Raw genomic sequence first — 12,566 nt, 5'->3', positions numbered from 1 at the left:
CGTTACGTGGCGGGAGGGCTTCAATACTTCTTAATTTTTTTAATTAAAACTTAGAAGGAAACTAATTATTCCGCGATACAATTGTCGTAAAAATATACATAGCATGACAAATTATAAACCGAGCTAGAAATGATTTTCCCTGGTCGTGTTTTACATAGGCATAGGATATATCCAAATCGATTAGGAATATCATAAGGATCAAAGATATATATGCTTTGTTGTGTCTCAGATGAATATTTCACAGTGTTACACATGGAATGACAATCTTATATATACCCTCTATTACCAGTAATGATGTTAAGTATTAAAATAAAAGTATCTGGTGGAGAGTATTTAAGATTCGGATCAGCCGAATATAGCACTCTAACTTGTTCTTACAGATTTTTTGATATACCGACCAAATTTAATAATATTTTAATTTTGAAATGTATTAATACTCAGTATTATAGTCTGAAAATACCTTAAATAAGATTATAAACTGCTCTTAATATATGCATATTTTGTATTTAATGTTCTATTTATGAAATATTAAGTTTTTGTTGGAATATATGTTTTAAGCTCACTTTCCTCCGCGTTAAAATTAATATAAATGTAAGCTTAATGTATTGTGTATTAAATTTAATAAATTCAATTTGCGGCGGTATATTGTATTTTATATCTATGGCATTTTAATCCCATTGAATAAAGCCAATTAATAAGAATCCAATTAAACAAGTTTTATATGAAGCAAAATCTCTCTACCAATTTTTATGAGGATTACGCCATACTTGATCCTACCCCCATAAATGTCCCCTTTACAAAATAACTTTTACGCTCATTATTGACTTAAAAATAGGAGTACAGCGACGAAATTCGACTTAAACAATATTGTCATACTACGACACATAGGCATTCATTACAGTCTAAAATATTTCAAATCGCAACGAATTCGGAAATTTTTGGGAACTTTAAATTTTGTATGTATAAAACGAAGTGTGTACCGAATTTCGTCAACACCAAACAAGGCCTGCTCAAAATTTTTTTGATATTACATGTAAGAAAATTTTCCTGAATTTTTTTTAAATGCCTATAACTTAACAATGAAACAAATTTAAAACCAAATTTATATTTTTTAAAACGATTTCTAGCTGTAACCTCTAAGGTTTTAGCATATTAAAGACATTCATAAAATACTTTTCTAGTTAGGCAATTCATTAATTTTTATACCCTTCACATTCGTAAGAAGTCGAGTCGATTAAGCCATGTCCGTCTGTCTGTTGAAATCAGTTTTTAGAGGTCCCCAGAAATCGGCGAAATCTGAATCTTCAATAATTCTGTTAGACATGCTTTCGAGAAGATCGCTACTTAAAATCAGCAAAATCGGTCGGTAAATAACGGAGATATGAACAAAAATCCGTGACAACCTCTGAAAATTTCATCAAAAATGTCATTTTTTCATGCTTTGTTAAAAAAGCAACAACAACACTGTATATTAAAAAAATATGTACACGTGTGTGTAGATGTATTTGGTTTTATTCAGCTGTGTATTTTGTTTTTTATACTGTTGGCTTCATTGAGTTGTGTATTTTGTTTTGTTTTTGTGAATTCTGTTCGTGTATTTGAATGTAGGTTGGTTTTATTGCGTTGTTTATTTTGTTTTTTCTGTATTTTTCGTTACGTATGTTTAGATGTCTGTTGGTTTAGATGCCTTGTGTATTGTTGCTCATTTTGTTTTGCTTTTGGCACTCTTACTTGTTATACCCTTCACCTTCGTGAGAAGGGTATATATAAGTTTGTCATTCCGTTTGTAATTTCTATAATATAATTTTCCGACCCTATAAAGTATATATATTCTGGATCCTTTTAGATAGCGGAGTCGATTAAGCCATGTCCGTTTGTCTGTCCGTCTGTCTGTCTGTTGAAATCAGTTTTTAGAGGACCCCAGATATCGGCGAGATCCGAATCTTCAATAATTCTATTAAGTAGACATGCTTTCGAGAAGATCGCTATTTAAAATCAGCAAAATCGGTCGGTAAATAACGGATATATGAGCAAAAATCCAAGACAACCTCTGAAAATTTCATCAAAAAATTGTTATAAAAGCACTATATATAGAAAAAGATGTACACGTGTGTGTGTGTAGATGTAATTGGTTTTATTCAGCTGTGTATTTTTTTGTATGTTTGGATTCCAAAATACACAGCAAAAAAATATGATTTGCATTTTTTGTTTAATAATAATTTTCCCTTTTGTTTTGCAAATATATTTTTTAATGAATAGAAAAAAGTATTTAAAACGTTTTCAATTATATGAGAGTAGATTGTGAGTTATTGTACAATAATTTTTATGCGAATAATGTAAGTTAGAAATTTAAAACTAACACAAATTTTTTCCAAGTGCTTTTTAAAACAATTTTTTTACGATAAACAAAAACAAAATCTACGTCTCGTCAATGTTTACCAGCAATGAATACGAAAGTGTTGTTGTTTTACTCTTGCTTGTATACTGTTGAGAACAACATAACAATGTTAAGCGCATATAAGTGTATAGAAAACACACTGTCTGTAGCTAACCGCATTTACAAAAACAAAAGAGTACCAAGCGCATAGGGCTTGGGCACCCTTGGTTTGGATGCTGTTGGCGTCATTGCGTTATTTTTGTTTTTGTTTTTCTTTGTTTTTGTTATGTATGTTTAAATGTCTGTTGGTTTAGATGCCTTGTGTATATTGTGTTTTATTTCGTTTAGCGTTGTTGTTGTTCTTTTTGTTTAGCTTTTGATGTAATAATAATGTAGTCGGGAAAAAATTTAAAATTTATATAAGATGTTTAAAATACACTATGGTGAAGGGTATATAAGATTCGGCACAGCCGAATATAGCACTCTTACTTGTTTTTTGTATGTTTGGATGGTGTTCTGTTCTCACGAAGGTGGAGGGTATAACAAGAACAAGGAGATAAAGCAGTAATATGTTGGTAATACAGCTCATATTTGTTTGAGGGTGGTAATACAGTTTGACGGTGGTATTACAGTACAAAGTAAATAAAATCTGTTTTTTAAAACATACTTAGTGAACGGTATATAAGATTCGGCACAGCCGAATATAGAAATATTACTTGTTGAATATCAAATACTGACAGACAAATAGTCAGAAATAGATTTGTCTAAATAAATTCGTTAAGAGTCTTTTACTTGTAAAAACATATTAGTTTTTATAAAATGTATGGGCCCAAGGCTTAACCGCAAATTCTAAGATAATTTTATTAAATTTTATAATATCATATTATGATTATAATCAGCTAAAATATTTTATCATAATATTTTTATTGTTAGTTATACATGACTATATTATGATCCACTGTGATCAAAATATCGTTAAAATATATCGAAATCAAATTTATTTTGATTATTGAATCAGTAAAATTACAGTTTCTGAAAAGGTAAAAACCTACATTACATGACACGATTTACAAATTTCAATTTGATTCACAAAAACATAACTACATTATTATATACAAAATGAAATATTTATACATATAATGTTACAAACCAAATGGAAATTATTTCAACTCGTTTTATTGTCGCTTCAAACAACACGCACACAAAAAATAATAAGTGTGAGGTGTGTGGCTAAAGTTGTTCTGTTGGTGTAGCAACAGACATAGAACAACAAAACAAATAATGGTTATTTTTAAGAACATAACATACAATGGTTATTTGTAAGCTTAAATATTTGTTAGTATAATAATATGTTTTCATCGTTACCATTACATAGTTATTGAAAAAATAATTATTTTTCACTGAATCATACACAAATTTATAATTGGCATAAAAATGAAAGTGATTACAGTAACAACAATATTGTTTAAATAGAATTAAAATAACAATAATATGTTTTTGATAACAATATATTGTTACAGTGAACATAGTTTAGTTATAGTAACCATGTCGAACTATGTTTTTTCTCTGCGTGTACTTTTGTGGACCTATATATCGATGTGTTACAAACGGAATGACAAAAGGAATTCCCATCTTTTTTGATGGTGGGTATACAAATGTCAACGCTGCTTAATGGAATTCAACAATGTAGGTTTACTTCACTTTGATTCAAAAATTGCAAAAACAATTTGTAAAAACAACACAAAAGAATAACATGCTACAAACTTGTACACTCCAAATAAATCATCAAAAAGTCTTCTTTTACATAGCTTACATCGGGCTCAAAAAGTAACTTTTGAAAAACGAAATAGTATCAAAAAGTTCCCTTTTATGTGATCTCACCTAATTCTTAATCTACATACTTAACTTCATGTTCCTAGGTTCAATATTATAGAAAATTCCCTTTTATGACTTCTAACTTAAACACACTAGTGCTGCTTTCGCTCTGCCTTGTTTTTATAAACAAGAGTACAATAACAAAATTTACCTTATGATTATTTTTTTTTTGTTTTTTGCAATTTCTGTTTGAGCATGAAAGAAAATGTAAATTTTTGATGAAATTTTCAGAGGTTGTCTCGGATTTTTGCTCATATCTCCGTTATTTACACACCCCGCTGCATTGCCAAATCATTTCAATTTTACACGGCGTGTCATTGTCAGTCAAGTAGAAGGTTTACTTAAAAAGGCCTATAACGGAAGACCGTTTAAGTCGTATTAGAAGATCTTTCGCTGAAGGCTTATAAGAAGACCTATTAGTCATATTAGAAATCTTCAGTCGTAGGCTTTCTAAAGAGTCTGTATATGAAATTATTATAAATGTTTTAGGGATATATTCATAAGAGTTGATCAAAGTTTTATAAAACTAAATTTCATAAAAAATTTATAAATTCTTATTAATGAGCCCCTAAGACTTTTAATATAATTACCTAAGCAGACATTCTACAAAGCGTACACCTTTCCTCTCGAGGATTCATCTCGCCATAACGTCATCTTCCTCGACGTCCGAGATCTTCCCTGCAAACAGTGCCGATTATTATAAATTTGACACATCATATTAATGAACAAAACTTTTACAAATTCATTTAAAAATTATAAAGGTTTTTAAGTTTAGCAACAAATTCAATTTAAAGTATTTAAACAAATTTAGTTTTAAATTTTAACAATTTTTAGTTTTAGGATTTAAGACTTTAGCTTTTAAGTTTTGAGAAAAATTTGGTTTTTAGTTTTAACAATATTTAGTTTCAATTTCATAAAATTTAGTTTTTAGGTTTCGACATTAAGTTTTAAGTTTAATTTTTAGTTTTTACGTTTCATGTTTTTGAATTTTTTTTATTCAATGCTCTAATTTTTGTTATTCAAATCTAATTCACGTTTTCCCTTTTTCTTTCAGCTTCATCAACAGGTTGGCTGCAGCAAATGGACTATTGGTGAAAGCTGGTTGCAGGTGTGGTTTTCTGTCCGCCCGTAGTTCAGTCTGTAAGGGTAGAAATACAATATTGCGGCTGGGGAGACGGATATTTTTTATATTGAGTTTTGACAACTTACAGTGTCTCATAAGTATTCGAATTTAGGTATAATATTAAAAGAAACCAAATTTAATAACATATTTTGTATGCAAAATTAATAAATTAATTTGTTAAATTGTCTAAACAGTCCTTAGCTTTGATATCACGTTTTTTAAACTTTAAAAATTCACATTTACTTAATTTAACTTTTTTTAAAAAAGTCTATAAAATTACTTCACAAAAGTATTCCAATTTTTCCTGTATTTCATGTTTGACCATATTTTACGAAACATAAAAATTAGAATGGAATGGTCTTTTTGCTTAAAATTGTTTTAAGAGGGTACTATCAACCGAAAAGATATATTTTTGGCCCATTTGGCCCACAATTTTGGGGCATTTTTACCATCTTTTCATATAATATCATTAAAATTACGATTTTTGACCATATATGCCATTTTTTCTATTTTTCCAGAAAAAAATTTAATATTGGGATTTAATAGATTCCTTGAGGTGTCTAAAAATAATAATTTTTGTTATAAGGATCTGTTTTTAAACATTCCAAGATATATTTAAAAACTTAAAACGTATAACAGCTGATATCTAAAACAATATATAGAAGACAAGTTTCCCCAAAAATTTTGACCCTAGTATTATAAAAATATACTTGAGTTCCAATAAATTGATTCCAATAATATATCTTGGAACGTTTAAATACAGATTCTTGTAACAAAAAATATTATTTTTAGATACCTGAAGGAATCTATTAAATTCCAATAACAAATTTTGGTTTTATCTCTGGGAAAAAAGAGAAAAAATACAAATATTGCCAAAAATCGCCATTTTAATGATATTACATGAAAAGATGGTACAAATTTCCCAAAATTGTGGACCAAATGGTCCAAAAATATATCCAATTGGTTGATAGTTACCCCTTAAAACAATTTTTAGCAAAAAACATTCGATTCTAATTTTTGTGTTTCTTATAATATAGTCAAATATGAAATACAGAAAAAATACGTATACTTTTGTGAGGTAATTTTATGGACTTTTTTAAATAAGGCTAAATTAATTTAAGTAAATGTGAATTTTTGAAGTTTTCAAAAGCGTGATATCAAAGGTAGGGACAGTCTAAACAATTTAACAAATTAATTTATTAATTTTGCATACAAAATATGTTATTAAATTTGGTTTCTTTTTATACTATACCTAAATTCGAATACTTATGAGAGACACTGTATATCGTTGAAGATTAAAATTTATTTTAATTTGTTTACGGATTTTCTCTTATTTAATTTACATTTTCTCTGGGAAGCAGAAAACGCAACCGCATCCGCAAGTTTGTATTTCTACTCTAAGTATTTAATAATATGTTAAAAGACCTTTTAAATAATTCGTTTTCTTTTTTTCTCTTTTTATACCCTACACCACTAAGGTGGGGAGGGTATTATGCGTTTGTGCTGAAGTTTGTAACACCCAAAAATAGTGGTCTTAGACCCACCTTAAAGTATACCAATCACCTCAGAATCACTTCCTGAGTCGATTTAGCTATGTCCGTCTGTCTGTCTGTGTGTCCATGTAAACCATACACACATACTCTTTTTTTTGGTACAAGGACGATCGCGATTGAAAATGGTTGAATTCGGTCCATTATTTCTCCTAGCCCCCATACAACCGTACCCCCCGAATCGGGCCTTTAAGGTCTTAAGTACGTTAAATGTATTATAATGTCAACAAAAATCAGCAAAAATAAGTATTTATTTTCGCTTTTTATGTAAAAATAAAAAGCCTACTTTTCTCTATATACATTATTTTCAGCAAACCCGTTACAGTTAACATGTAAGCTGTAAGGGTTTACTACATAACTTAAAACTAAGGTAAGTAAGTAAAGGTAAGTATTATTAAATTCATTTATTATATTATTATTGTTATTATTATTAAATTCAATTCATTATTATAATTAAAACGAGAAAAAGGGTAAAAAAAATAAATATTAAAAAAACCCATTGTGGCCCAACATTCCGGCCCCATTGAAGGACCGAAGGTCTTCAAATGTTTGGCAGTGGAGCCAGTTTGTGGACAGGACGTCTAAATACGCCGCTTCTGGTCTTGACCTCCGCCACTCTGACCTTGCGAACGACTCTCTCGGTCAACCATTGCTGTGGCGGGCAATTGTCCTCGTGGACTATGACCACTTGGGCTTCCTGGAGGTTGGGCATTTCCTTGGTCCACTTCACTTTGCCCTGAAGCCCCAGGATGTAGTCTCGAGACCAGGCTTGCCAAAATGTCTGCTTGAGACCGCAAAGCAGACGCCAACGCTTCCATAACTTCGCCCCTTTGCCTGTCACGCCTTCTGCGGATTCGGGCGGCAGCAAATGCAGACCCCTGCAGATAAAAAGCATCAGTCGAAAGATCAGATACTAATTCTAGATGTACCACCTTAGAAGTGAAACACACGAAAACCGCTATATACATTTTTAATGGGGGTCTACCAAGAATTCTTAATGAGACGTTTATGGGACCACAAAAGTCTACTCCGACAGTTAAAAATGGTCGAGTAGCTCTCACTCTATTAGTGGGTAAATTTCCCATTATTTATGACATAAGTATAGGTTTATAGCGGAAGCAATGTACACACTTGCGAACTATTCTGCTGCACTCTTCTTTGGCATTTATTAGCCAAATATTTTCTCTCGAAAGAGCAATAAGAGCTTTTGTGCCAGCATGACAATTTTCGAAATGAAGGTTTCGCAAATAAAGCGTGACAAAATTATTTCTTTTCGGCAATAAAAGTGGGAATTTGGTATTGTAATCCAAATTTGCGTTAAGCAATCTCCCACCTACCCTTAATAGTGAAAACTTTCTCTTTTCTTCTTCAAATGTATGTATAAATGGCGTCAATCTTTGTATATTAGACGGCAAGACAAGAGATTTTTGCATTTTTAATATCTCCTCAGAAAAGTTAATTCTCTGGATTATCTCTACAAGTCGTAAGAATAACCACTTTAACTCTTTTGCAGTAGTTACAGATGATTTACTTATCTTACGTTTCTTCAAAACGTCGACAAATCGAAGTACAAAAGAAGTTACATGTAGTAACTTTTTGTAAGAAGAATATTTTCCTGTCAGATTCAACAAGCAAATTTGTGAATCCTCTACTGCAACAAATACATTCGTTTTTCTTTTCTCTAGTAATTTTTGGTTCTCCGTTAATTTGAAATGTTCGTTAACAGGCCATTGTGAACTATCGCTTAGCAAAAACGAAGGTCCTTCAAACCAGATGGAATTTTTCAATTCGTTTACATCACATCCTCTAGAAACAATGTCAGCCGGATTTTCTTTAGTTGGCACATGGCGCCATGAAACCATGATCTGACCATTCTTGAATCTCAGCAACTCGGTTTGAAACAAAAGTTGCAAGTGATGAAGGATGTGTTTTTATCCAGTGAAGTGTAATTTCTGAGTCTGTCCAGAAATTAACACTCTCGATTTCAAAGTTCAACAATAACTTAATTCGAGACCACAATTTAGACAATAGGTGCGCAGCACATAACTCAAGTCTCGGAAGAGATTTAGTCTTGAGCGGAGCAACTTTAGATTTAGCTGTAAGCAGCCTTGATACAGTATTATTTGCATCAGAACTTATAATGTACAAACAACACCCATATGCTCTAATAGAAGCATCAGCAAATCCATGTATCTGGATTTTTGCTGTCGAAGTCGTGTGGACGAATCTTGGGATAGTTATTGAATCAATTTCCATTAAATTAGATTTGAAATTTTCCCATGAAGTATTTAGTCTCATGGGAATTGATTCATCCCAGTCAAGTTTTTGTATCCAAAGTTCTTGTAAAAACATTTTGGATTTTGTTACAATTGGGCATAGGAGTCCGAGAGGATCGAACAATCGAGAAGAAACTGATAAAATGTTTCTTTTTGTGGCTTTTAAATCATGAAAATTGTCTTCCAAATGAAACTTAAAAGAATCATTCTTCGGAACCCAGAGTATGCCTAGAGCTTTAGCTAAATCGGAATCACTGTGTAATAGTTTATCATTCCCCAAAGAACTAATAAAATTTGGATGATTTGAAAACCATTTTGTAAGTTTAAAACCAGCTGAACTTGAAATTTCAGTAACCTGGTTTTGAATTATTTTAAGGTCTTGGTAGCTTTCAGCTCCAGCTAACAAATCATCAACATATAGATCACTGCGAACTACTTTTGAACCAATAGGCAAAGTCTATTTGTATAAATCGCTTAATTGAATCAAACATCTGATAGCTAAAAATGGTGCAGATGCTGTGCCATAAGTCACAGTATTTAAGCGAAACACATTCAAACTATCAGATGGATTCTGCCTCCAAAGGATCAATTGATAATTTTTATCGTTTTCGCCAACTAAAACTTGACGATACATTTTTTCAATATCTGCAGTGATCGCATATTTATGAAAACGAAAACGGATCAATGTCGAATATAATTCTTCTTGCACTGTGGGACCAACCATTAACAGATGTGATACATGTGTAGAAGTTCGACATGAAGCATCAAAAACTACTCGAAGTTTAGTAGTACTACTCTGAGGTCGCAATACACATTGATGTGGAATGAAATAATAAGGAAAATCTGGTATTTTGTCTACAATTGACATATGACCTAAGTCGAAATACTCTTTCATAAAATCATGATACATTTGCTCGATTTCATTATTTTTAGAAAGTTTTCGTTCTAATGAAATAAATCTTCTTTTAGCGGTTTCGAAAGATGAACCTAGCAATTTTGTATCAGATTTGAAAGGCAATAAGACTTCAAATCGTCCTGACGATAAACGTCGTACTGAATTTCTAAAGATTTCCTCGCATTCCTGCTGCTCTTCAGAATATATTTTTGTCGATTCTTTCGGAATTTCTTCTAATTCCCAGAATTTTTTAACGATAGAATCTATATTGCTATCGTTTTCAATAGAAGAATTTATATGAAAAACTTTATTATTGGCGTTAGATCCCTTTGATTGATTATACATTCCAGTAACAATCCAACCAAGAGAAGTCTTCTGTAAAATTGGAAGACTAGGACCAGATTAAATTTGTCCGACACAAATTAAGTCAAAGAATATCTCTGCGCCAATTAATAAGTCAATCTTTTGGGGTTTGTGAAAGCAAGGATCAGCTAATTCTATATTTTTAGGAATTTCTAAGCTAGTTGTACTAATTGAATGATCAGGCTGTAAATTAGTTATAGAACTCAATACTCAAAACTTTGAAGTAAATTGAGTAGAGTTAACCCTCGACGTGACAGTTAAATTAACACAAGATTTTGAATATGAATTTGTTTCGCAAATGCCATTCAAATTCAATCTACCTACTTCTCTTTTTAATCGTAGTAGCTGTGCAAGTTCCTCAGTTATCAAGTTTGGTTGAGAACCGGAATCTAAAAGAGCTCTGGCTAATATAAAATTGCCAGAACTATTTCTAACTTTTACCACAGCTGTCGCTAGAATAATTCTATCATCAGAAGATGAGTAATTTACTGACGCGTTAGAAGTTGACTGCTGTTCAAAGTTGCTATTAGACGCATTGCTATTATCAGATGTTGTGTATCTGTGTAGCAGTGCATTGTGTGAACCACTGCAAATTCTACACTTAGGTGCTGAACATCTAGCTACTGTATGACCTTTTTTCAAACAATTGATGCAAGCTGGCACAGATTTTATAAAATCAAATCTTTGAAGTACAGGCTCAGCTGCAAATGAAGGGTAATTAACAACTATATGCTGATTTGATTTGCAAAATAAGCTTTTGTCAGTAGATTGTCTTGATTTCGTACAATTTAGTGATGTTTTATTATTTTTCTTTGTAGAATTGTCAGTTTTGTTCTTATTAAACCTCGGCCTTGAACTTGAAGATTCATCAGCAGCAATATGCGGCTTCACAGTCTGACCATAGTGGCAGCTTTTCGAAATCTAGCTGTTCTTCCCACTTAGATTTGGTCACTGGATCTACTTTTGACATCACTAAATGGATTAAAATAGCATTTGTAATCTTTTTATCATCTCCTATAGATAAAAGAGAATCATAAATTGCAGAAACAGTATCAATCATGCTTCGCAAAGCAGAAGCCGAAGGTTTAGTCATCTCTGGAAGATCAAAAAGTTTAGGAATATTATCGAAAAATATCAAACATTCATTGTCGTAAACCTTCTTTAAACTAGCTAAAGCTTTGGGATAATTTTCTTCAGAAATCTGAAAAGCTTTTACTGTTCCTAAAGCTTCTTCGGACAAGCATGATATTAAATGGTTAAATTTTTCTATGTCTGTCAACATCGGATCATTGTGGACCAAGTTCTCAAATAGGCTCATAAAGTTTTTATAATCGGAATATTTTCCGCTGAATTTAGGGAGCTTCATATTTGGTAATCTCGACTGGTGTGACTGTACACTAAACGATGTTTCAGGCACACTCGATTTTTTAGTTTTAGCCAAGATACTTAAAAACAATGATTTTGTTGACACACAAATATCCTCAAGCTCAGCTCTGTCATCATTATTGGGATCTAAATTATCAACCTCAGACTGAAGCTTCATTGCTTGGTCTATATAACTTGTCAATATGTCCAATCTACATTCTAGCTCAATAGGATTAAAAGAAATAGTATTTTCCCTAATAGATTGACGGATTCTCTCTATATTTTGTACAATCTTTGCTTTCTTTTCTAATGCTTTTGTCAAAGCTTCCGATTTGGAAGGTGAATCTTGGCGTTTTTTACCAACCATTATAAAAATAAATATTTAATTTAATTCCTCAAAGCAGAAAAACTATAAAAAATTATCAAAATAATTTATTGACAAATCAAAATTTTCCAAAAAGAATTTAAAATCTTGCTTTGGATCTCAGAATTGTATAAAAAAATACTTATTTTCGAATTTAAATGAAATCTCTCGCCGGTTACACAATTTCTTCTCGAATTATTCTTTTATTCGCAATTTTGTACCGATCACTTTATTCCAAATTAAAATTAATTTATTTAATTTTCCGTAGTACTTTTTTCAGCCTTTGGTAAAAATAAATAATAAATTTATTTTCTTTTACCAAGAAAAATCGTTATTAAGTTATGTTAACTTTCACAAAATATTGTTTTTATTAATAAC

The 12,566-nt window shown here is 31.2% G+C and overlaps 1 protein-coding gene across 1 annotated transcript; it reads right to left on the bottom strand.

The window, feature by feature from the left end:
• Window positions 1-9,658: 9,658 nt before the first annotated feature.
• On the bottom strand, window positions 9,659-10,441 carry LOC124420043. The gene has a single exon (XM_046951577.1). The coding sequence runs from the start codon at window positions 10,439-10,441 to the stop codon at window positions 9,659-9,661; it is 783 nt and encodes a 260-aa protein (XP_046807533.1).
• Window positions 10,442-12,566: the final 2,125 nt, after the last annotated feature.

The sequence above is a fragment of the Lucilia cuprina genome, chromosome 5 (assembly GCF_022045245.1).
Source record: "Lucilia cuprina isolate Lc7/37 chromosome 5, ASM2204524v1, whole genome shotgun sequence".
In the NCBI taxonomy this organism is placed as follows: Eukaryota; Metazoa; Arthropoda; class Insecta; order Diptera; family Calliphoridae; genus Lucilia; species Lucilia cuprina.
Note: the sequence above shows the minus strand (reverse complement) of the source record. Positions and strands in the feature narration are given on the sequence as shown.